The sequence below is a fragment of the Grampus griseus genome (assembly GCF_964374135.1).
Source record: "Grampus griseus genome assembly, chromosome: 20".
Taxonomy (NCBI): domain Eukaryota; kingdom Metazoa; phylum Chordata; class Mammalia; order Artiodactyla; family Delphinidae; genus Grampus; species Grampus griseus.
The window spans coordinates 46207908-46231909 of NC_139014.1; the positions used below are offsets into that span (position 1 = coordinate 46207908).

General features: G+C 61.7%; 2 protein-coding genes across 7 annotated transcripts; both read right to left on the reverse strand.

Moving 5' to 3' along the window:
• Positions 1-634: 634 nt before the first annotated feature.
• Positions 635-1605, reverse strand: TMEM88 (transmembrane protein 88). Its single transcript, XM_082678254.1, has 2 exons — positions 1355-1605; positions 635-1230 (listed from the first exon to the last, which is right to left on the reverse strand). The coding sequence occupies exons 1-2, from the start codon at positions 1562-1564 to the stop codon at positions 961-963; spliced, it is 480 nt and encodes a 159-aa protein (XP_082534380.1). The 5' UTR covers positions 1565-1605; the 3' UTR covers positions 635-960.
• Positions 1606-2902: 1297 nt separating this feature from the next.
• On the reverse strand, positions 2903-23846 carry KDM6B (lysine demethylase 6B). Of its 6 annotated transcripts, XM_082678249.1 has the most exons (24): positions 23726-23846; positions 16572-16689; positions 11605-11724; positions 11191-11324; positions 10957-11098; positions 10664-10762; positions 10347-10566; positions 10146-10238; positions 9903-10064; positions 9647-9820; positions 9219-9557; positions 6970-9113; positions 6732-6858; positions 6499-6604; positions 5422-5627; positions 5235-5299; positions 5081-5152; positions 4834-4982; positions 4575-4689; positions 4298-4485; positions 3971-4112; positions 3552-3678; positions 3244-3414; positions 2903-3143 (listed from the first exon to the last, which is right to left on the reverse strand). In XM_082678249.1, the coding sequence occupies exons 5-24, from the start codon at positions 11091-11093 to the stop codon at positions 3120-3122; spliced, it is 4860 nt and encodes a 1619-aa protein (XP_082534375.1). In that variant the 5' UTR covers positions 11094-11098; positions 11191-11324; positions 11605-11724; positions 16572-16689; positions 23726-23846; the 3' UTR covers positions 2903-3119. The 6 variants fall into 6 exon arrangements, 5 of the variants coding, with proteins under 5 accessions (XP_082534375.1, XP_082534371.1, XP_082534372.1 ...); XM_082678245.1 differs by having other exon boundaries at positions 2903-3414; XM_082678246.1 differs by lacking the exon at positions 23726-23846 and adding an exon at positions 17721-18198 and having other exon boundaries at positions 2903-3414.
• Positions 23847-24002: the final 156 nt, after the last annotated feature.

Genomic DNA, 24002 nt, shown 5'->3' on the forward strand with positions numbered 1-24002 from the left:
AGCACTCTCAACCCTCCTTCCACAACCTGGACGTCCAGGACTGCCAAAGGTTCCCTCAGGTTCGGGGTGGGGATGGGGGGACAGGCTGAACTTCGGATCCACGGGCCCCAGGATGGGCCCCTCCATCTTCCCTCCCACGCAGCTGCTCCAGAATTGTGGCGGGAGGGGGTGTCATCCTGTTCCGGAAGGCCCATTGTTTCTCTCTCCGGCCTGGCAACACCGAGTTCCTCTAAGCTGGGGTCAGAGAACAGGCTCAGGTCCCCAAGGGGAGCAGCACAGGCTACAGAGGCCGGGCTCCCTCCACTCCATTGATAAGGAGGTGACAGGGACAGAGCTCTGGGGTCTGGCCAGGAAGAACGGCCTAATGCGATAAGGGAAGGAAGGCCTCCTTCCCAGGAGGCTGAAGGATGCTCCGGTCTGCGCAGTAGAGCCACGCCCCCCCCACCCGCATGTTGTTTCCTGCTCCTGGGCACGTTGCAGGAGTGATTGATAGTATTTGTGCCGCCCTTCTGTTCACAGGATCCCAGGATCGCGTTCAGTTCATTAATTCTTTATTGATGTGTGATGATTCCTTCCCCTCCAACCTCGCCCACCCCACCCCACCCCACCCCACCCCACCCCATAGCCCGTAAATACTAGGAGCAGCACCGGAAAAGAAGGGCACCAGCGCACCACCGAGGTTCAGTTGTCCTATTCACAGGGGGGTGGGGGGTGCAGGGTCCAGCCCAGATGTTCAGGATTCAGATATGGGTAGAGAGGGGAAAGTAGGTTTTCCGGGGTGTGGCGAATTTTCACCAGAATTGGGTCCACAGATGCTGCCGTTCTGTTCCTCAAGAGGATGCTGGGACCCGGCTTAGGCAGGAGCGGGGACAGGGTAGGTCGGGAGACCCCCGGGCTTCAAGTCCTTGGGCCGACCGGGAGAGAGGGCACTCCTCGGGGTTGTTCTTGACTCGAGGGTCCTCAGACCCAGACCTTTCCTGATGTTGGAACGGCCTGGGGCGCTGGCGAGGACCGGTTTTGCCGCGGCTGCGGGGTGCGCCGGCGCCGATAGAGGGCTCGGCTGTAAGGCACGAGGCAATCGGCCAGGCGGAGGCGGAGGCAGAGGCGGCGGTAGCTGGCCAGGGCAAGCACGAGCAGCGGCACGAGGAGCAGGAATCCGGTGACCAGCAGGGCTGTGAAGCCCGGGTCCCGCAGGTGCGCGGTGCAAGGGGGTGCCTGGGAGCGCAAGAACTGTGGGAGGAGAAGAGGCATGAGGCCCAAGCCAAACAGCCCAGGCCGGGAGAGGTTGTGGCCCACAGACCCCACCGCCACCGTCACCAGACACCCACACGCACACCGCGGGGCGCACACTCACCTGGGAGTGGCAGAGGAAGCCAAAGCCTAGCATGGTGACAGCGGGCAGCAGGATGGTCCCCAGCACCAGCGCCAGCAGGAGAAGATTGAAGGCAGCCACCAGCAGATTCTGGGCGGTGACCAGCACAGCGCAGGCCCAGCAGTCCAGGGGGTCCCGGGGCTCTGGGCCGCCGCCGGGAACCGGTCGCTGCGCCCCGGGGACATCAGCCATGGCCCGCCTGGCTCCCTCCCGCCTGGGCCACGGCCCTTATAGCACTCTTTCCTGCCCCTCCCCCGGCCCAGCCTCTCCCCACCCCACCCCCCCTTATCCTGGAATGCGGCTCCGGGATTAGGCACCCCCCATAACGAGGAGCAACCGAGCTCTGGACATTCCACAGGCGCCTCCGGGGAGGGGCTACCCTCCCCATCAATCACGGTCTCGCCGCCCTCTTCCCAGTGTTCTCCCTGCTTACCACCAGCACTTATCGAAAAGAGATTTTTTTTTCTGATTTTATTTTTAATATTAATATTCTCACACAAAAATCACCGAAAATAAGGGTAGGGTTGGGAAGACCCCTCTGCCCCTGGGGCAGAAAGACAGTGCAGTGCGAGGGGGCAGGACTGTAAACCCCCCACCCCTCCGCAGCCCCAGCGTGGAGGAGAAAAAAAAAAAACGACAAAACGAAAATAAAGCCCCAGAGAAACTCATCCCGGGGTGTCCCTGCCCCAGTGAGGCCCTGGCCCTGGGCTGTTTCACGCTTAAAAAAAAAGGGGGGTGGGTTGTAAGGGGAAGGTCCGTGTTTTTAAAATTGGCCGGGGCTGGGAAGGACGGGGCTCCTTTTCCTCATAGTTCTTTCTTTAAAACTTTAAAAATTTATTTTATTTATTTATTATTTTTTTTTTACAAAATACCATTTCAGTTCCCACTTCTTCCCCTACAGTACAGGAGTCGCTCACCCTCAGGCGGGGTTGGGGTCGGGTCGGGAGTGGGGGACTGGTCCGAGAAAGTGCAGGACGTAGGGGAGGGGAGCAGGTTTGAGCACCATGAGAACCCGGCTGGAGCCGCGGGCGGGCGGACGGGCGGAGACGGACGGGCCGGGGCCGGACACACACTGGGGCGCAGGGAGGGTCCGGCGGCGGGCGGTCCCTGGAGGGGCGGGCGGGATGGCTTGGGGGTGCGGGAGGTCGGGTTTTCCCAAAAATGAATAAATAGAGGTGAGTGGGACTGTTATAAATTAAAAACCAAAACAAACAAAAAACCCAGAAAATACAAATCATAACCAAGTGAATAAACAAGAGACATGTACAGGGGTCACAGCTAGCACTGGAAGTAAAAAAGGAGGTTCTGGGGGAGGGGTAAAGCCCATACAAAGAATCTCATTAAAAACCTCGGCTGCCGTAACGTCTATGTACATACACGAGCCGCGTGCATCTGCGCCGGGCGGGCGGCTGGCAGGCGTGAGGGAACCCGTATGTGACCCCCGCCGCCGCCGGAGCCTGGTCCTTGTGTCTGTTGCTAGAAAGGCCAAAGTCGGTGAGGGGAGGCGCTGGTGGGCGAGGGGCTACCAGCCCCCTTCCCCGTCTCCCATTTTTTTTCCTTTTTTCCTCATATTTGTTTTTTAAAAAATTCTTTTTCTTAATAAATTAGGTGAGGGGAGCTGCCAATGGGGTGGAAGGGCTGGGCCCGACCCCCTTCCCGGCCAGAGGCGGGACCTAGGTCCAGCCCAGGCGTGTGCTGGTGGCCCCGCGGCGCCCTGCGGGCGGGCAGGCGGGCGGGGCGTCCGGCCTCATCGCGACGTGCTGGCCGGGGCCTGCGGGAGAGAGCAGGCGGAGCTCAGGATGCGCGATCGCCCACCCCCGGCCCGGCCCGCCCCGGCGCCCCCTCGGGTCCCCGCCCCGCCGGGCCCTCACCAGCGTGAAGGCGTCGTAGGCCTGCGCCAGCTCCTCCGTGCGGTACTGCTCCAGCACCACCACGCCCTGCAGGCCTGCGCTGCGGCGCCGCGCACAAGCCTCGCAGTGCACCAGGTACGTGTTACGGCTGCCGTTCTCACTCGTCACGAACAAGATGTTGAACACCTCCACCTGCGGCGGGGAGGAGGCGGCGGTCAAGGGGAGGGAGGGAGGGAGAGAGGGGGGGAGAAGGAGGGGAGAGAGGGAGGGAGGCCGGAGACGAGCGCCTCCCTCCGAGGAAGCGCGCGAGGGAGAGAGGGCGCACTCACGTCGCACTCGTTGCAGTAGTAGGCGGGCTCGTCCTTGACCCGGCCCTGGTAGGCGATTTTCTTCCCGGCCCGCACCAGGCTCTCCCGCTGCACCTGGCAGTGCTTCATGGACTGCAGGAGGCAGAACCTAAGGGCGGGGCGAGGTGGTGAGGCGGGGCGGGGCCTCCCCGCTTCGGGCCGGGTCACAGCCCCCGACACATCCCCGTCACAGTGGAGGTTTTATGTGGTTTTTGTCTACTTGGACCACTGGAAAACAAAGCTCCTCAGGGCAGGGGCCTTGTCACCCGCCCAGCACGGCAGCCCTGCATGGCACGCGGCAAAAGGTGGAGCGGTGGGGGAGGAGGGGTTGGAACAAGGAAGAACAAGGCGGGCCAGGTCGGATGGAGATGGGCTCCCTCCCAAACAGGGCCCTCCCTCACTTGATCATCTTGAACAAGTCGGGGTCGCTGATTTTGACCGTGCGAGCCACGTTCCAGGACACGTGAATCATGGGCACGATGGATTTGACGTTCTTCACCTCGTTCCACTCGTATCGTTCCAGGGCCAGCTGGTACTGATAGGCTGCGGGCCAGAGAGGGTCATGACAGGATTCCCCAACAGCCCGAGACACTTGGGCCCCCGCCCCTTCCCTCACGGCTGGCCTGGCGCCCTCCAAACCCGCCCCCCCCCCCACGGGGCTCACTCCCCAGGGGCCCCAGCCCCTCACCGCTGAGTGGCTCACCCCACCACCGGCCCCGCCCCCTCACCGGTGAGGGGCCCCACGTTCCAGGCGATGTTGTTGCACCAGCCGGTGGCCTGCACCCAGTGCACGGTCCCCGCATTAATCCACACAAGGTCTCCGGGGCGCTGCACGAAGCGGTACACAGGGATGTTGGAAGCATAGAGGTCATCCAGGATTGGCCACCAGGAACCCGTCAGGTAGTCCACGCCATGCCTGGAGGGTGGCCACAGGGTCAGATGGAAATCTGGGAATCCAGGGACAGGGCGTGGGGGGTCTATCTACCCGATGAGGGCGGCGCGCACCGGTCGCAGAAAGCGCTGATGGTCTCCCAGTAGTGCTCGTGCACCGCGAACCACTCGCAGTCTCCTGGGCCAATGTTGATGTTGACCGAGCAGAAGTTGTTGTTCTCCTGATGGCCTGAAGGGGGCAACAGAGAACTGCACGGTTGGTCGGAGCCGGGCTTGTCGCGCACTCATTGGTTGACGGAGGAGCGCTGGCGGCAGCCCCGCCCCCCGCGCTCCTCGCGGCGCGACGCACTCCGCAGCCCCGTGAAGAGCGCACCTGGCGTTCGGCTGCCTGGGACCTTCATGTACAGCTGCACTGTGTTCATGCCCAGGATGGTGTGGCCCACGTGGCTCAGCATGTTGCCCGTGGAGGTTACCCGCATGAAGGCGGGCAGCTTCAGCAGCTCCTGCAGCTGGGGCTTCCACCTGCCGTGGCGAGGGAGGCAACAGAAGTGAGCAGCTACCCCGACTCTGCTGACCCATCAGCACTCCCGCCCCAGCTTGCTGGCCTCAGCCCCACTGACCGCTTGGCATCGGACAGGTCGATGTTGGTGCCAAACTTGATGATGTGATGGTTCTTCGGATCCGGTGCGCTGCTGCGAGGGCAAAGAGCACAGGTTGGTGGGGAAGCGCAGGGAAAGGAAGGAGTCCTGAAGGGCAGAGGCAAAGCATCCCTACCTAGGAGGGGTTCCCGTGGTGCTGTCCGGCTCCTCGGACTCCTCGTCCTCACTCTCCTTCTCCTCCTGCTTGGTCACAGGGGTAGGCAGGCCTGGGTCAGCGGCCTTCCAGGAGCCCTCCCACCGCAGCTGGGGCTCCAAGTTCCCTGATTCCACACCCCCTACCTCTGCCCGTGCGCGCCTCTCACCTGCAGGGACTCTTGGAAGGATGAGGCCTGGTACTGCGCGTACTTGGCAATGGTGGTGTGGGAACGGGAGCTCTCGCAGGGCCAGATCTGTCGCGTGCCTGTCAGGTCCCAGTTCTCATCTGAGGGCTGCTGCACCTGGGTGCGCACCTCCACCGTGTGCTCACCACTGGCCTCCACCAGCGTCTTGGTGGAGAAGAGGCCCAAGTCTGCAAGGGAGGGCCGAGCAGAGTGTTGGGGCAGTGGCAGAGGGCGGGGAGCGAGGCCCCAACTCACCCTCTCCCTTCTTGCTCCCCAAGACTCTGACGCAGTGGACACAGGCTTCTCAGAGCTCAGCCAAGGAAGAACAGGCGAGAACCCCAGCCCCTCATCAAGCTGGGAGGGTTGGCCCTCCCAGGGCCTGGCCTTTACCTGCATCATAACCAACCCCCTCTCTCCCACTGATGCTCTGAGTCCCAGCTCCTCCCCCAGAGTCCTCAGGTGTCCATGAGGCCACATGTGCAAAGCATCTGGCACACAATAGGTGCTCAATGAATAACAGTTTAAGTTTTCATTGGATCCAATGAAAGATTTCATCAAGTAAAAGCCTAGACCGTGCTTCAGTAACATTGGAGGAAAGGGAGGATATGTGGGTAAGAGAAGGCTACAAGGAAACAGGAAACAAGATTAGTTTTTACAGGAAACAGGATTAAGTTTTATAACTCAGTATGGTTTCCTTTTACTTTGGAAGGTGTTTGAAATTGTGCACAATAAAAGGTTGAAAAAGAGAAAGCCCCAAACCATGAGTCTCCTTGGATTTTACACAACCTTAATCACCAAGAAAACCAGAAGTAACTCTAAGCAGATCCCGAGATACATCCCCTTCCCACCTGCCTACTGCTGGGGACAGACCGATGGGGGGAGGAAAGCCTGAGGTCAGCTGAGCCATCACTCAGAGCACTCTTCAAATATGGCTTACACGTGACTGAGGAGAGCTCACTACAGCTGTGGCCCTGGGTCTTCCAGAGCGGGGGCTCTCCGAGGGCCCCAAAGCCCCAGATCCTCGCAGCCCTCCCCAGGTCTTTCCACCTCCACACTCACTGAGCCGCAGGGAGCCTGCCAGGCCCCGGATCACGGTGATGGGATTTCGAGGGTCTGTACAGAACTGCAGCAGCACCGGCGAGAAGGCATCCCGTTTACTCTCCAGCTGCGGGACAACCAGGAGACAGGGCTGAGGTCAGAGCCCCGTCCCAGGCTCAGGGCCCCCCAACAGTTCCAACACTGTCCTAGAACCCTCAGGCAGGGGCGGTTCTGAACACGCAGGGCACTCATACATAGATGCTGGGTGTGGGCGGGTTCAGTTTTTCCCGGGGCAGCTTCTCCTCCGAGTTGATCTTCGGTTTCACAGACTGGGCAGGGGAAAGGTAGGACTCTCGAAACTTCCCTTTCACCTTGGCATTCCTGTAGAAGGACAGTGAGATGAGAACAGGAATATCAGAGTGCTGGGGGAAGGGAGTCTCCCGCAGGGCCAGGCCAGCAGCCTCAGCGGTGACAGCCCCCCCCCCCACTCACTTGCTGGCCCTCACGACGTCGGCAGCACAGTGGCTGATGGTGAGGTCTGCCATCCGCAGCCTCCGCTCTTCCACCTCCGAGGCAATGAAGGTCTCCTTGTCACCACTTTCTACTTTGATGAGCCGGATCTTCAGCTCCTTGGGGGGCCCTTCACTAAGTGAGCGCAGCTTCAGCATGTCAGCCCGGCTGACACCCAGTGGCCCCGGAGCTTCCTCCCGAGCCTTCTTCCCAGGGACAGGGGCTGCCGGGGGTGTGGGCTGGACAGAGGGTGCAGGAGCTGGCGGAGGGCCCGGAGCTACGGGCGGCTTGGCCTTGGAGGCCCCGCCCAGATCCGGCCGGGCCTTCTCACGACCCTGGATCTCCTCGCTCTGCAGGTCCAGGTTCCCCAGCACTCGGCGGCTCTTTTCTTTGGGGGCCTTGGCCTTGGCCTTGGCCCTGCCCTCCCGGGGCCGCCGACCCACACTGTCCTTACAGGCCCGCCGGTGCCGCCGGTGCTCCTTCTGCCGCCTCTTGCTGCTCCCTGGTCGTGCTGCGGCCGCCACCCCACCGCTCTCCTCCTTGGCCTGAGCTGGGGGCTGCAGTCGCTCAGTCCCGCTGTCCGCTCGATCTGCCGTGTCCACTGGGTCGGCCGGGTCTGCGGTGCTCCGGCCCACCCGCTCCACAAGGGTCTCACAGGCCCGACTTATCTCTTCTAGCACCTCAGACTCAGAACGAGCAGGGGGCAGCGGCAGGGGTGGGGGCGGGGGTGCGGGGGTCATGGGGCCCGGGGCTGGCTCTTCGCCCGCCCTGCGCTCCCGGGCCCAGGGCCCGCCTGAGGTAGAGAACTGAGATGACGAGGAAGCGGAGGGCTGTGGGGAGCCCTGGGCGCTCGGGGCCGCGGAGGTGGGCGGTGGGGCGGTAGCACCTGAAGAGGAACCGGGGGAATACTGAGTGGTGGGCAAGGGCCCAGGCCGGGTGGGAACAGCTGCTCCAGTCCCCCGGTAACAGTACTTTTGTCCTTCCAGCACGGAAGCCAAGGACTTGAGCAGGTTGGCCGGGCTGGCTGGTGGGGCTCGCGCAGTTGGCGGTGGCTGGGGTGGTGGCGGGAACTTGGCTAGAGGCGGCGGTGGTGGCAGGGCTGGTGGTGGCTTCTTCTCCTCTTCCTGGGTGGCCGGGGTGGTGGCGGCGGTGGCAGCAGTGGTGGCTGGGGCTGTGTCAGTGGGGAATGGAGGCTGCAGAGATGTAAAGGGCTCCTTCAGAGGAGGCGGGGGGACCACGCCTGCCTCGTGTCGTTGCTGCTCCTCCTCCTTGCGAATGGATTCATCCAGCATCTTCATGATGTTGGCCAGCCCATCAGGTAGGATCTTGAATTCAGCTGGCTCCTCAAACTGGTCCTCCAGTGGGGTAGGGGGGAAGTCAAAGAGTCGAGGGCCTCGGGCAGGCAGCTCCCCAACCCTGGGCGGCACAGGCTGGGGGGCTTTATTCAGCGGGCCTGGGGATGGCCCCGGCCCCCCCTCGGGGGTCTTTGGGAAGGAGACCCTGGGCCGAGGGCTCTCCGGGTGCCTGAAGCTTCCTGAGGTATTCTGGTGGCAAGAGGAGGGAGGGGCTGGAGGCAGGGCAAGAGTCAGGGGTGCAAGAGGTGGGTCCTGGGGGCTCAATGTTGGGCTGGGGGGGCGGGGAAGGGGGTCCATACTTCTGGCCAAATAGGAAGGTGTAGGGAAGGACACAGGCCCAGTAGGGCTGCTGCTGTGGCTGCCACTGTTGCTGCTGCTGGTGGTTGGGGGAGCGGGAGGGGTGTGCGAATCCTGAGTGCCCACAGAAAAGCGGGGGGCCGGAGGTCCCAAGAAGCCCTCGCGGTGGGGGAGGGGTGGCGGGGGAGGGCGGGGGCGTCCCTCAGCCCCGAAGAAGAGCTCCTCTAAGATCTCTCCATCCTCACGGGCTGCTCGGCAGGCTGGGCCCTTCAGCCAGGCAGGGGGGGGTGGAGGGCGTAAGAGGCGGGGACAAGGGGGAGGAGGAGGTGAGGAGGGGCCGGGTGGCAGGGACAGGTGGGGAGTGGCAGCGGGAGCCGCCAGGAATGGTTTCCGACTACTGTGTGCTGAGGGCCCAAGGCGGCCTTGGTGAGAGGAGACCTCCAGCGCGGGAGTTTGGTAATGGTCAGCACCGGGCTGCAAGTGTAGGACGGCGGTGGTCAGAGGGCTGCTCCAGCCACCCTAGACCAGCTCCACTCATCCCCCCCACCGCTCCGCCCACCACCTGCAGTTGTCACTCACAATGCCTGGGCTCGGCTCCACGCCCCGGAGACCAGGGTTGCTGCTGCTGCTACTGCTGCTGGTGGTGGTGCCGGGGGGGCCAGGGGGCCGGGAAGGGGCGTAAGGCACGCAGGCGGTGGTTGCTGCTGGTGAAACGCTGGAGTCCATCCGCGACCTCTGAACTCTGCTCTCTCTAAGGTCACTTCCAGGGGGACGGGTGGCAGGCGGGCAGCCATGGCTCTCTGCTCCTGGGGGGCGGGGGCCTGGGGGTGCAGCCGGGACCAGCCGGTGGCCGGGGGGGTGCACAGGGTAGGCCGGAGCTGGGTATGGATATGGGTGAGGCAGCGAGTGCCGCTGCTCCTGTGGGCGAGAAAGGAGGACACTGCGTGAGGAACGAAGGACACAGGGGCTGGAGATAAGAGGTGAGGGGGCCACAGAGAGGTGCTCACCTGGCGCTCTGGGGGTGCTGAACCCTTGCGCTCGGGGCCCCATGCATCTCCATGCGGGGTACTCCACAGCCCTGGCTTGGTCAGCTGGAATGGAGGGCTGGTGGCTAGGCCAGGCGGGGGTGGGGCTGGGGGTAATGGTGGCGGAGGCAGAGGCAGCCCTGGGGGAAGGCCAGTCTGGAAGAAAACAGAGTGTGAGAGTCCCACTCCTCGCCCCAGCCTGCCCACTCGCTGCTGGCCCGCCCACATACAATCATACCTGCTCAGAGTTGCAGCCTCTCCTGCGTTTGCCTCCAGGGCTGAGGCCCTCCTCCCCCGAGGGGCCTGAGAGTGCTGCAGGAGGCATAGGCTGCACCACCGGGGGTTCGGCGGCTCGCTTCACCGGGGGACCCCCCCGCTTGGCCCCATAGTTCCGTTTGTGCTGAGGACGGAAACAGAGAGAATGGCACCGGTGCAGACCTGGCCCGGCCCTCCTCCCTAGCCCGCCCAGTCCCAGCCTCACCTCAAGGTGCAACAAGTTCCACACTTGCTCCAGGGGAGGCAGAACCTTGGGTCGGTGCTGGCAGGAGGCGGCATGAAAGTTCCAAAGCTGGGCCTGAGGAGGTGGGGGAAGAGTGCAGAGCACAGGGCAGAGGCAGACGTAAGACGAGGGCACTGAGTCAGAACGCACAATCCTAGCCCCCTGTGTCCTGCCTCATCCCACCTGCTGTAGTCGGCCGACGCGGGGCCCCAGCTCAGCCAAGCTTCCTCCGTATCGAAGGGCGCTGTGGTAGCAGCGTACAGCCTCCTCACTGTCGTGCTCTGACTCGTACAGCTGCCCAAGCTGCTCCCACAGCCCCGGCTGGGCCGGCTCCCGGAGCAATGCCTGCACACAGCCATGCAGGGATTCCAGCTTCCCATGGAGGGGTCTTGGGGTGGGTGTCCTACAGAGCAGAAGGGGGGGAGGTGGCAAGGCTTGGCGAACTCTTTTAAGGCCCCAGCCTTACCTCCCATCCCCAGCACCTTTCAATCCTCACTCACCCTGGAGCATAATACGGTTTGTTGGGGTGGCCAGAGCTACTGCCGTGTGAAGGAGGTAGGGGAGCAGGGAGTGGGGGCTGCCCGATGCTGGCAGAGCACCTGGAGAGAGAAGGGCTCTGTTAATGTACAGCAAGCTGGAAGTCTTGTCCCTACCTAGGAAGGAGGGGACTGAGGAAACAAGAGAAAGCAGCTGAGGACTGCACTGAGGCCCACGGGATGGCAGAAATGAGAGACTGAGGAGCAGAGATGGGAAGAGGAGTGCCTGGAGGCAGAGAGACAGACCAAGTTCTCACCTGCCTCCAGGCAGCCATGCGCTCCGAGGAGGGGGATGGGGCGGGCAGGAGCTCCAGGCCCCAGCACAGCTCAAGCCCCCAAGGGCAAAGGCTTCCCGTGCAGCGCGGGCCCCTGCAGGGTCCACTGCCCGATGCATCCAGCCTGTGTCAAGGAGAAGAGATTATGATCCTACTGGGAACAGAGACTGAGCTGTCAGGGTACACACAGCCGACGCGGCCCCAGTCTTCCCTTACCAGGTCAGCAGTGGCCCCAGAGATCGGGCACGGCCCCCTGCCCCAGCTCCTTGGGGCGATGGTCCGGCTCCAGCCGCTCTGACAGGAGTGCCCACTGCCCCCAGATGGTCGCCCAGGGCCTTTCACAGCCAATTCTACGGAGAGGAGGGGGAAAGGAGTAAGGTGAGCGGGCCAGCACACAGTCGGGGCCGCAGGCTAGGCTGGGCTGGGCTGGGCTGGGCTGGCCTGGCTGTGGCGCCCACAGGTCTGTGATCTGCGCAAGGCTGGCTATCCCTGAGGAGCGGCCCACCCGGCCTAAGGAGCCTCAGGGGAGTGGGGGCAGCGGGAGGGCCAGTCGGTGCGATGGGGTGGCTGCGCTGCTAGGCTTCCAGCAGGGAGCCCCGCGGGCCGAGCTGCAGCGCTGCGGCCGCTTACCCGGCCTCCGTGGGAGCTTTCTCTCCCGGCGTCGGCGAGCTCCGGAGACCTGACCAATCACAGGACTTCCTCTCTCCCCAGAAAACCAATCATCACCCGTGTCTCCGCCTCAGTAACAGCCTGGCCGGGACCAATAGGAGCGAGGTTAGCCCGGCCGCTGCCGGGGGAGGAGGGGCGGCGGAGCCGGTCAGACAGGCTCTGCCCGGGGTGACCCCGACGTGACCCCGCGGCTCCCACCTAGGGTCTCCATCTCCAAGCTGACACTAGGCCGGTCGAGGCAAGCGGAGCCTGAAACCCGTGCGGGTGAAGGCGGCGGGTCGCACGTTCGGGCCGACCTGGGGCATGGAGCTACCCGCAGGTCCCACGCGCCCACAGAGCCGCCGGTGGTCCGCGCTAGACCGCCCGAAACGCCCCCTACCCCGCCGCCTAACACCGACGGACAGCAGACGGATGCACAACGCCGACACAGGTGGCGCTCCCCCTCCTCACTTCACCTCGCCCAGTGCCTGACCTCCCCACCCCCTAGGAACTGTTTAGGGCTGGCCACTCACGGCGACTTCTAAGGCACCCAAACCTGCCCGCGCCGCGATCTGAGCGCTCCACCCACCACGCCTGACCCCCATCCCAAACCATGGTCAAGCCCCCAGTTTCATACCCAGTTCCTTCAGCTCCTCCACTTCCCCTGGTTCTGTAGGCCTTCAATACCAACCGACCCCCAAAACCAAAACCGTCCTCTAATCCCCCAACTTCTGAGAAGTCGCGCACAGCGGTCCCGAGTGGCCCCTCTCGCGTGGCTCCCGTATCCTCTATGCCCTTCCCCGCCGGGGCCACGCGGCTCCCCACGGCCCACGTGGCCCCCGCCCCCCAAGGGAGGGGGGATTTCGGGGGTTGCCCGTGACGTGGCTACTTGCGCAGCGGAAGCGGCGTGTGTAAGAGTACGGGGGGGGGGTCCTTCGGGAGGGAGGAAGGAGGGAGGAAGGAGGAGGGCGGGGCCCGCCCGGCGGTGACATCACCCTTGTCCCACTCTCACCGCCCACTCCCTTAAAGAACCCAGAACCCGTTTCACTTCCTCCTTCACCCCCCCCAACCCCTTCCCGTCGGTGCTGGCTCGACCCACGACGGGAGCAGCGCTCCCCTTCCTGGGCACCTTCCCTTTAGCCCCAGTTCTTCCTTCTCGCCTCTCTGAGCCCAGGATCTCGGTCCCCGCGCGTCCTGCTCGCCTACCCCGCGTCCCCGCAGGTAGGAAGCCGGCTCCGCTCCCGGGATCGGTCCATTGAGAGTCTAGAGTACAAAGAGCTGCGAGAGGCGAGTGTAGAGTACAAAGCGGCGGGGGCGGGGCCAGCGCTCCAGCTGGAGCTAGCGCCGGGCAGGAAGCCGGGGGAGAACGCGCGACGAGGGGCTGGGGGCGGCTGGAAAGTTCGCCTTCGCCGAGAGAAGTCTGAGCTGTGGGGAAATTTCCACCCAGCCCACAAGGGCATTCGGGTTTCTGGTGAAAACAGTCCTCGATCTGCAGGGCAAGGTCGTCTGTTTGCACGCAAGCGCTTGGACCCTACAGGTCCCGGCGTGCCACTCCCCGGCGAGCCCTAGTAGGCGCTTGGGCTCTGCGGACCCTCTCCGCGGTTCACGCGGAGTTTCGGTCAGAACTCTCTCTCCTCACCATACAGCCTTTATGTCAGTTACCGAGCCCTGGGCCAAGCACAGCGCTTAACTGCGGTCAAGCATAGCCCTGGCCGGTTGCCCCCACCTAAGTCCCGGGACCCATGGACCAGACATGGGAAAACGGGGAACCCGGGGTCCAGACATCAGAGGAACAGATCCCCGATTGGGAAGTGGTGCCGAGGGCGCTGCCAGTTACCAGGAAATGCAGCTTCCCCTTCTGCGATGATGACACTTCCCCTCTACCACTTCCCCTTTCCCACGGGGAACTGACTCAGCTTTCCCTAAAACAGCGAGTCCCGTCGGCCAGCCCCTTTCCACCTCTATCCACAAACCCCTACGCCGGTACTCGGAATACAGCAGCCCTCACTTGAGAACAAAAACTTCCTGTACACTAAACACACACTCACACTCGCCAACCACCTCGGATCCTTGTCCCCACCAGGGACCCAGGCGCCTGACTTCCCATCCGCCTCCTGTACAAAGCCCTCCCTCGGGGTCTGATTCAGGCTTGGGGTGGGGGAGCATGAGTCACCCAGAAAACCTTCCCCTATTCCCACTGACTCAGCCCCCGCCTCCCTGAACACACACAGACACACACAGTCAGAGGCAGACACAACTCAGCCCACACACCGCTCCCCACCGGTCCCGCGGAATTTCCCCTCTCGTCTTCCCCCATGACGGCCCCTCCCCGCGCCGGGCAGCCCCGACGCCGCGGTCACACCTGTTCCCCAGGCGCCAGCAGCCGGCTCGCGGTCCACTCTCACCTCCACTCTCGCTTTGGGGCAGGAATAGCCCTCCCCGACTCTTGGCGTCCGTACTAACCCAGGGGAGGGGACAATCACCGGCAGGCACAAAGACAGACACCCAGAGACTCCTCAAAGACAGATGAGAGGTAGACGCACACGGCCAAAGAGGACGGTATACTTCTGGGGCAGGCATTCCAGCCTCTCCAGTCGGACCCACAGTACTGGGAGTCAGCCGCTCAGAAAGGGTTAATTCTTCTCCTGCCGAGGCCACGCCCTCTCCATCCGGGCACTCCCGGCTAAGCCCAGCTCCGCCCCCTCCATCCGGGCTCTGGACTCGGGGACTTTAACCGGCCCCCTCCCCCTAGCGCCCCGAGAGGGACCCACTCTATCAAACACACCCACTTAACTCTCTCTGGGCTCCAGGCCGGAGGAGCCCCTCCGCACACCGCTCCCGCCGCGCGGGATGAGGGTCCAGACGTGAGCACGCAGATTCACGTGCCGGCCAAAGACAAGACCCCGCAATTAGGGTATTACCGAGCAGGGAGTTAGCAGGCACGCGGCACGCGCGAGGAGGTGGGGCCGGCCCGGAACCCCGCCGCGTCCCGCTCCCTGTCAGGCTCCGTTCTGCCTGGTGGAAGCGAGGGGTTACAGCTCGCTTCTTACCTGGGGGAGGGGGAGGCGTAGGGGAGGGCCGCCGGCTGGGGCTCCGCTCTGACTCAGCCACCCCGGGCAGGCCGCCCGCTCGGGATTCCCTTCCCCAGCCTTCCCTCGCTGCTGGCCCCTCCCCGCCCCCCACCGAGAAGTGACAGTGCCGGCCCTGGCCCGCTATGTGTCACTGCGAGCCTTGTGTCTGCCTCTGACTGGACCGCTGTGTTCACCAGTCTCTCTGACAAGGTCGGCTGTGTATGAGTCCCGGTGTCTGTCTCCGTGTGCACCTGCATATCTGCTCATCTTGTCTCCATCAGTGCCTGTGTCTGATGCGTTCCTGTCATTATGCCTGTCTACACGACTCCGAGGGGCTGTCTCTGTCTGTGTGTCTGCCTGGCTCCTGTCTCGGTCTTTTGTCTGGGACTGCCTCTGCATCACTTGCCGTGATCACGTGTGTCTCTCTGCACATGCCCTTCTGTGTTTGCCTTCATGTTCCTGAACAGAGTCAGGGAAACACTGGAGCAGGCTGACCCGGCAGACTCCTCGCCCCACTCCCCTGAATCCTGATGTCTTACTGGATCAGTGATCCTTCTGTTTGAGTCAAGCATTTGGAGGTCTGGGTGCCTTCATTTAAGTTCTGTCCTATTCCTCAGCATCCTCACTTATCCTCACAGCTCCCTGTGGCTCCCATTGTGATGGTAATTGCTAGCATTTAGTGAATACTTATAACATGCCAGGTACTGTGTTAAGCACTTTATATACATTTTAAAAAACTCCTCTCCAGAACCTGACCTAGTACTACCCCATTTTACAGATGAGGTAATTGAGGCTCAGAGAGGTTATATAACTCTGTCAAGGTCATTCCACAAGAGAGAGTAAGAGCTAGGCTTCTTTCCAGAGCCTTATTCTTACCACTCTTCTATAATGCCTCTGTACTATTCTCTGTTGGTTTTATCCTCACAGGACATTTCCTAGGTCAGCCTGCCCCTCAGCTCTCCCCCACAGTACCATCCCAAATGTCTTATGTCTCTAGAGAAGGTGTAGGTAGGAGGCTGTGCAGCATTTCTCAGAAGCCATTGGTTTCTTGGCCCTGAAGCTCATTCAGTTAACACATTCATTCAACGCAATTCCACTGAGGCACCCCAATGTGCAAAACATCTCGCCAAATAGTGAGAGATACATAGAAGAAAACAGTCCCACTCAAAACTTAGTGAGAAGTGGAGAAGAGCAACACACACTCAGAGAACTTAAGTCTCTGGCTTAGGTACCCTCTTTTCTCCTACAGAAGAATGGGGGATGGGATGGAGCAGGGCCTTAGGCAGAGAAGTGGCAGAAAGAGAGAGGGAAGCACAAGAGGAGTAAGATTTAGGATGTATGGGGCAAATGCTGTGGTGCAGTAGGGAGAGGGAGGAATCGAAGGGATCTGGAAGGGTGGGAATGCCAAGACTGCCATGGCAACGGCAGGTTTTTGTGACAATGGCCTCCAGTATCTCTCCAAATCAGTTCCCGATCACCCTCCATAAGCCAGGCTGTTCAACAACTATTACAGGGGCAAAGCCCTCCTCATTCCAAAAAAATATCTTATCTCTACTTTCTGGCCTGCAAACTCCAGGTTAATTCAATTTAGTAACTGAGTTGTAGCACTGGTGGGGAGGGGGAAGGGGGGGTGATTTTTTGGTGGTAGTTGAGAGGCTGGTGAAGTACAGGGATGAACCATTCATAGGCAACAGAGGGGCGCTCCATAAATGAGGAAGACTGAACCACTCAATCACCTCATGGTGGGGGGGATGCTCAGAGTTGGACTGGACCATTCTGAGGAGTGGGCATGATCTAGATCACATCAATCCTTCTTGCATATGGCGCAGAGCTGGACTGTTGCGGGGAGGCGCTGCATTGCTCAGGGGCAGGACTTACCAGATGGGAGTTTGGTGTGCCCTGTCTCATTGGAAGCAGCGCCCCAGCAGTAGGGTGCAGCAGACCACAGTGGGTGGGGTGGGTGGTACTACGGGGCTGGCATGGTGCCTGGGGGAACCTAAAAGAAAAAAGCCAGTTAGAGGTGGGATCTCCCAAGCTGGAGAATTTTCCTATGCCCCCTGTCCCCTTATTGAGGAGAAACCTGGCTCTGGTGGTCAGATGGGATGAGAGAATCTGTTTCCATGGCAACCAGAAAAAGCCAACCCAAGAGTGGTCCTCCAGCCTTCCCCTTTAGGAAGCAGCCTGGACCAGGGAGTGAGGGGAGCATGCTACAGCATCTGCGTTAAGTCCACAGTGGACACCCAACCCATGATCCCTCTTCTGACTGAACCCTCCTGCTGAGAGTCCTTGGCCCCAGGGTAGCCCTAACTGCCTCTGACATCTGCACCCAGGTCAGCTTCAGTCCTGGCCTCAGGCTCACAGAAACTCTTCCTTCAGTTCTGCCTCCTCCCTAACCTTATCAAGACACCAGACAACCCCACCTTCTGGACTCTGCCCCCTCTCCTTCCCTCAGGCTGGTGCAGGCAGGTCTTGGTGAGCAGCACAGGTGGCCAGACTAGATGAACGGGCCCAGCAGGGAGGAGTCTTCCTCCTCAGCAAGGACTGTGACTCTGGGCCTGGGTCTGGAAGTGGCCTCTGCTGCAAGCCTCCCTTCCATCAACCCATCAAGGCCATATCCTGTTTCTCCATCACCTCCTTCCTCTAAGTGGCCCAATTAGGTGATAGAGGCCCACTCCCTCCCCTCCTAACTTTCAGAGACAAGAAGTTAGGTGTCTAGGTCCAGGGCCAAGAATCTGGTGTCCATCCAGGGGTCAGACCTAAGTCTGCCTCACCTCAAACTCACTCCTCAGGGACCTATGTTTTCTGCCCTCTTAGCCATAGTTCTCTGCCCTTAAGCACCCAGACACTTGGGCTCCCAGTCTAGCCTCTCCGCTCCCTGTCCTTCCAGCCCCCATCCTTCCCCCTGCCCCAGAGGCTCAGGCCTCCAGCCCCCAGCCTCCATGATGCAATGTGCTGCAAGCTGCCTCAGCTGCTGATGACACTGCCCCCAGGGGAGGTGCTATTTCTGACCCATGCAAGGCCCCTCACCTGGCCAGGGTAGTGGTCAGCTGCAGGCTAGGGAGGCCAGGCAGGCAAGGTCCTTCTGCTGGAGAAGGGAGCTTGAGGCTGGAACCCTCCAGGACAGGGACACTCAGAATGTGAGACCAGAGAGTGAGTGAGTAAGAGAGAGAGAGAGAGAGAAACAGAGAGAAACAGAGAGAGAGGGAGAGAGAGAGAAAGAGGGAAACAGAGAGAGAGAAAGAGAGAGAGAGAGAAAGAGAGAGAAACAGAGAGAGAGAGAGAGAAAGAGAGAAACAGAGAGAGAGAGAGAAAGAGAGAGAGAGAGAGAGTGAGTGTGTGTGTGTGTGTTAGTCTGTAGCATTTGTATTTGTGGTTGTGTTGGGGAAGAAGGGGATGCTGGGGAGGGGCCTTAGGACAGACCAAGAGGAGAAGTGAGGGGCAGCCAAGGGGGTCAGCCAGGGGGGTCAGCGGGGTGTGTATGGGGTGTCTGGACACCAGAGTGGGGGAGGGGCCAACAGCCATTTAAAGGGCCAGCCCCAGAGCTTTAATCCCTCACCAGCCCTGGCCCCAAGCCGGAGGCTGTAATTCATCTGTCCAACAGCTGGGGTGGGTGTGTGTGCTGGGGGGGGGGGGGCATGTGGACGGGAAGGGGGAGCTGGGGGAGGGGCTGGGGCTTTCTTGTGCACAGAGCCAAACAACAAAAGGGGAAGCTGAAGGGCCAGCTCCAGTGTGCCCAGGACAGGCTGCTGACGTGCAGACCTGCCGGTGGCCCCCACCTGGTGGCCGACAGACTCCGTAGTTTAGACTCAAGGATTCTTGGCCAAGGAGTCCATGAACCCAAAGGTGGGGCCCTGGAGAAGGCCCAGGTTGAGTGCCCCCCAGGCAAGCTGTCACCCCTCCGTGCAGGTCCCATCCGCAGCACTGTCCCAGACCTGGCAGGCCCCGAAACAGATTCAGCCTCAAATGCCCTGCTCGCCAGCCAAGCCTCCCCAGACAAGGCCTGCCGGCTCCCCCCTCCCGCTGGCGCAGGGTGGCAGCGGCCACACCGAGGCTGTCCCTTTAAATCATTACCACCCCTGATTGTGTGGACGAACAGAGGGCCCTGCCCCCCAGGCAGAGGCTTGCCACCTACCCCCACGAGTCCCCAGAAATGTGAGGGCCATTTAAAGGGACAACAGAGAGGCAGCCGGGTCTCTAACCGTCCCCGCCCCCACCCCAAACACACTCACAGACCCTTTCGCCCGCGACACATAGCCCCTTGCCCCTCCAGAGGGCCCCCCAAATTCCGGTTCTCTCCCCACCCCTAGAGACTGCTAGAAGGAGAAAGGGGCCAGAGTTGGGGGGCGGGGAACTGGGGAAACGAGAAAAGGACAGGGACTCCCTCCTTCCTCAGAGCCCCAGGGGACAGGTCGGAAGGAAAGCAAAGCCTGGAGAAGCAGCGAGACAGAGCCCCGAAAGGTGCCGCGGGCAGACCTGGGGCGCACAGGCTGTCGGTCGAGGGGAAGGGAGTTGGGCTGCACGAGACAGCGGCGCGGCCAGCGGGCGACTAGCCCAAGTGGGGAGATGGAACAAGGAGGGCCGGGGGCAAAGAGGCAAGGCCGGGGGAAACGGGGAGACGGAACCGGGGAAAGGGGTCATCTGGGAGGGTGTGGAGGAAAACCCGAGAGGGGAGGGCGAGCCAGGCCGGGGTTACCTGCTGGGTGTCTGTCCCCCGGCGGTGCCCCCGGAGTCCGGGTAGGGAGGGGGGGGAGCAGCGGGGGGGGGGAGTGGGGGCTGGGGGGGCGGGGGAGACGGTCCCTCCTCTGCCTTCTGGGCCTGCCCCGGCGCTTGCAGCCTCTGCCTCCCTCCCTCCTCCTCCCCGTCCCTGAGTCCCGGAGTCAAACAAAGAACTGTAGCAGGCTCTCCCCAACCCCCTCCCTCCCCCCTCCTCCTCCTCCTCCTCCTCCTCCTCCTCCTCCTCCTCCTCCTCCTCCTCCTCCACCTCCTCCTCCTCCTCCTCCTCTTCCACCTCCTCCTCCTCCTCCTCCTCCTCCTCCTCCTCCTCCTCCTCCTCCTCCCCTCCCTCCCTCCCCACCAGCAGGCTCCCTCCTCCTCCCTTCCGGTCTCTTCCTTTAACTACCCGCCCCCCCCAGCCCCCAGCACTAGTCTCTCTACCCACCCACCCGAACCTTTTACACACCCCTCAGCCAGCCCTGTCCCCGCAAAGGAAACTGTGGAGTCCCTCTGTAAAACTGAAAGGCTCCAAAGAGCATGGGAGGGGATTGGGGTCTTGCTCAAAAATCAAGAACCACAATACAATTATTTTATTTTCACAGCCAGAGGAACAGTCTTAGCTGTTTCTTCTGCAAGAAGGGGGAAAAAATAATCGCAAAGAAAGCAATACAAATCTGACTAAAGCCCTCATCAAATAAAGTGCACAATGCAGTGGAAGCTAATCCCCAGCCCCCCCCCCCCCCGCCCTACCAAATTAGCACAAACTCTCCACTCCTCCCTGGAGAACTCCTAAGGTCTTGGCCAGTTTGAAGCAGGCCTACCAACCATAATAATAAAAATAATAACAGCGTTTAACAATAATAAGCATTTCATAACAAGCATTCATTCAGTGTTCATTCTGTGCCAGGCACTGTGCTAAGTGCTTTGCATAAATTATCTCATTTTTTTCCCTATCAACTGCCTAGAAGGTAGGTATTAATATTTCAATTTTCCAGATTAAGAATATGAGGCACGGGGAGGTTGTGACCTTTCCAAGTGTCTACAGCCACTAAGTGGCAGAGCTGGGAATGGAATCCAGGTCTGATCTGACAGCCCAAGCCCTAAGGTACACAAAAAGAGAAACGAATTTTTTGCAATACGATAACCAATACCATGACTTAATAGAGAAGGGCAGCCATAGCTATCAACTGAGTCCCCTTCCTTCAAGAGACAGAGATCCACCCACCTACACAGAATAAAGGCCCTGACTTTTCAGTCTAATACAGTTTCTTGACCCTTTTCCTCACTGTTGGGACTGGGGGTGGGGTGCCATTGATTAAGGTCAGGGCTGAGCTGGTATCCAGCAGTATACCACACAGCAGTATACCACAGTTTGCCTCCTGGGAGGTAGCTATCTGGCAACCACTCCTACTTCAACTCAATATGGGGGCAGGGGCGGGGGCAATGAGACACTTGGTAATGCAGCAGGTGGGAAAGTAAAAAGACTGCTGGGAGGCTCTTTCCAGGAGGGACGGGGGTCTTGCAGGAAAAGCTCTTCTGTGCCAGTCTAGGGAAAAGTGACCCAGGCTTCGCTTCGCCCAGCGAAGGGGCAAAGTCCACCACACCACACCCGTGCCCCTCCCCCTCACAAGACTCCAGGCCAGGGTTTCCCACCTGCAGGACGCTAAGGCCAAGGGAAGGGAGAGGGAAAAAAGATGGCACGGGGTTGCAGCTGGACTCGGGGCGGGGGGTGTGGTAGGGGGAGGGGGCCGGAATGGAAAGGGCACGTGCACTGGTGACATCATCCCAGGCCACCTTTAACACAGACCTTTGACCCCGAGGGGCGGAGAGGAGCCTCAGGCTAAGCTTCCTGGGAAATATCCTTAAGAATTCTGGGAACCCAAAAAGGAGAGGAAGGAAGGAACCCAGGCGTCCCGCCCTTATCTTCTGCCCCCAACGCGGCTCCAATCCCTTGGACTCGGGCCTCTCGGCTCCTCCTCTCCGCCTCCAGCCCTGACCTCCCAACCCACATTTCTGACGGAGTCCCGACACGCCTCTCAGAGATACTGTGCCTTCTCTCTCCTGGGCGAGATCTCGGGTGGGGCGCGGGAGGTGGGGGGCGGGGGCACCAGGTCCCGCGGGGCTCCGTCTCCCATCAGCGGGATCCCCCGTGCCCCAGCCGGCCGCCAGCCGGAATCTGTCTGGGTCCCAACTCTCCTGCCCCTCCCCGCGCTGTTCCAGGGCGGAGTCTGTGGAGTTGAAATCAGGACACGGCAAGAGGAAGAGTTATATAACTGGGAGAAGACGAGAAGGACGAGTGAAGATCGGGAGAGGCAGCCCGAAAGGAGCCGAGGGAGGTGCAAAGAGCACCAGGGCGAGGGGGGGAAGAAACGTTAGGGATGAGAAGGGTTTTGGTGCACATCAAAGGGGAGGAATTCACGCGAAGACGGGTTGTGATGGTCCGGGAAAAGTCACCTGGCCCGTCCGGGGCTTCCCCGCAGCGCCCTCCCCAGCCACCAAGAGCAGCTGAGCCCGAGCGAGTGAAGCCTCGGGAAGGGGTGCTGATACCCGTTCCGTTCGTCTTGGAGAGGAAACCTTAGCCAGAGCCCGGGAAGGCAGCGGCGGAGCATATGGGGCCGGAAACCACAGCTCCGCCCAGCCCACCTGGGAGAGTGGGGCGCCAGCTGGGGGTTGGTGGGGAACAGGTAGCTGGCTCCTCCCACGCCAGGCTGGGCAGTAACGGCTTGAGACCCAGAGAAAGGCTAGCGGACCCATACGTCTGGTTCCCCCCGGGGCTAAGGAGTGAGTGCAGCCCAGTACTAATTTGCGAACAGAGTCTCTAGATGGGGGTAACTGGGGGAAACGGCAAGCGCTGACTCGCCGCGCAGGCGCGGGGGGGGGGTTACTCGGGCTCGTGCGGCGCGGGGAGGGGGAGTGGGCGCGAGCGTGTGGGAGTGCACGTGCGGGTCCCGGGCAGTTACCCCCTCCCAGCCTCCACCTCTTCCCCTCCCCTTTCCCTCTTCCTGTCGCTCTACGATGCCTTCTCCACATTGGCTGCCAAGGCGCTTATGTCAGAGGCAGCCGCTGGAGCGGATTGGGCGGACGCGAGAGTTAGGGAATCCAGCTCCTGAGTCTAGCTCTCCAGTTACTCTGGCAACAGGGCAAGCAACCCCCGGGAGGGAAGGGGAGCAGAGCTCAGCGCCGCGCCTGGGTCCCGCCTCCCTCCGGACCAACGCCGAGTCCGTTTCTGTGGCAGCGCAGCTCGCTCGCTGCTCCCCTGCTTCCTCCTAGGGATCTCCCTGTCTCGAGAACCAGGCGACCTGCCCTCGACCTTCGCCGCAGTCTCCCAGCCCCCCACTCTGCCAACTCCCATCCTAAATCAGCCACAAGCCGCGGCAGACAGGAAGCGAATCTGCGTTGCTTAGCAACCTGCCCGCGTGCCCCCTCCCCACTATTTACCCCAGCTCCGGGAGGCGGAGTCCCTACCCCCTCCCCCGCCCATGCCCTTTGCCCTCCCGACCACAATTTCCTGTGAGGGGGACCGAGATGACAGGAAGTCAAACAAGCACCTCAGCCCACCTTTCCCTCTGGCCGGGGCGGGGGGCTTCGGCTGCTTTCACGGCCACATCCCCCACCCTGGCCCCTGAGGCGCGCTGTGCGTCTCGCTCTCGCCATCTCGCGGCTACGTCGCGAAGGTTCAGCGGAGAAGGTCCCGAGAAGGGCGAGAAGCTAGGAACGGGAGGTGTCAGAGTGGGGGCTGGACCGGGGATGAGGAGACTATCGGGGTGAGGCCGAGTGCAGGGAGGTGACGTGTGGTGGAGGGGATGGGGGCGAAGGCTACCGCTGGGAAGCTGTCGGGGCTCCCAGTGTGAGGGTCAGAGCTGAGGCTACATACCTCACCCGTGGGAAGAGCCAGAGGGAGACTTGGCGCGGCCCGGGACCTGAGACACAACCCTGACTACACCCGCCCTCAAGAGGCCATCGCACTGACCTAACTGCAAACCCTGATCTTTGGTCCTGCCCTTCGGTTAGGGACCGCCGCGCCCCGCCCCCGCCCTAGGGTCGGGAAGGGGAATCCCAGCCCAAGAGGAACAGGGAGTCCTTTCAGGCCCCTGTCGACATCCGGAACCCAGGACATCTGCCGCCCAGCTCTTCCCTCACCCCCGCCCTGCTCTTTTCTAGGGGACCCAGATGTCCTACGCCCAGTCTTCTTCCCAGTGCCTTCCTTTCCAGAGACCCGAACGTCCATCCCCAGCTCTACCCTTCCTGCGACTCAGGCGTCCCGCCCCACTGCGCGGAGATGGTTTCCCTTTCCAGACGCCTTCGCGGCTCCCCGTTACCTGGTTCTGGGGTGTCCCAGGTGTTCAGGTTCCCCAAGGTCACCCAGGGGGTCGAGCGGCCCCCCCCTCTCCCAGGCCGGGGCTGGGGGGGCCGCTCCGCCCCGTGGCGCAGTTGGATTTTCCAACACAAACACCGCCCCCCTACCCCCCTCCCGCGCCCCAGCCCCGCCCCCTTCTCATGGTCCCGCCCCTGCCCGCGCCTAAGTCCCTCTCTCAGGCTCCGCCCCGCTTTCTGCCGGTCCTGCTCGCCTCAGCACAGGTGCCGAATAGCATGCCG

Excerpts from the sequence above, each read along its gene's own strand:
- TMEM88 (XM_082678254.1), bottom strand. The coding sequence starts at position 1,564 with ATGGCTGATGTCCCCGGGGCGCAGCGACCGGTTCCCGGCGGCGGCCCA. Across the intron at positions 1,231-1,354 it reads GCTTCCTCTGCCACTCCCAG|TTCTTGCGCTCCCAGGCACC; the intron begins GTGAGTGTGCGC and ends CTCCTCCCACAG.
- KDM6B (XM_082678245.1), bottom strand. The coding sequence starts at position 11,093 with ATGCATCGGGCAGTGGACCCTGCAGGGGCCCGCGCTGCACGGGAAGCC. Across the intron at positions 4,486-4,574 it reads ATCAGCGCTTTCTGCGACCG|GCATGGCGTGGACTACCTGA; the intron begins GTGCGCGCCGCC and ends GCCACCCTCCAG. Across the intron at positions 4,113-4,297 it reads GAACGTGGGGCCCCTCACCG|CCTATCAGTACCAGCTGGCC; the intron begins GTGAGGGGGCGG and ends TCTGGCCCGCAG.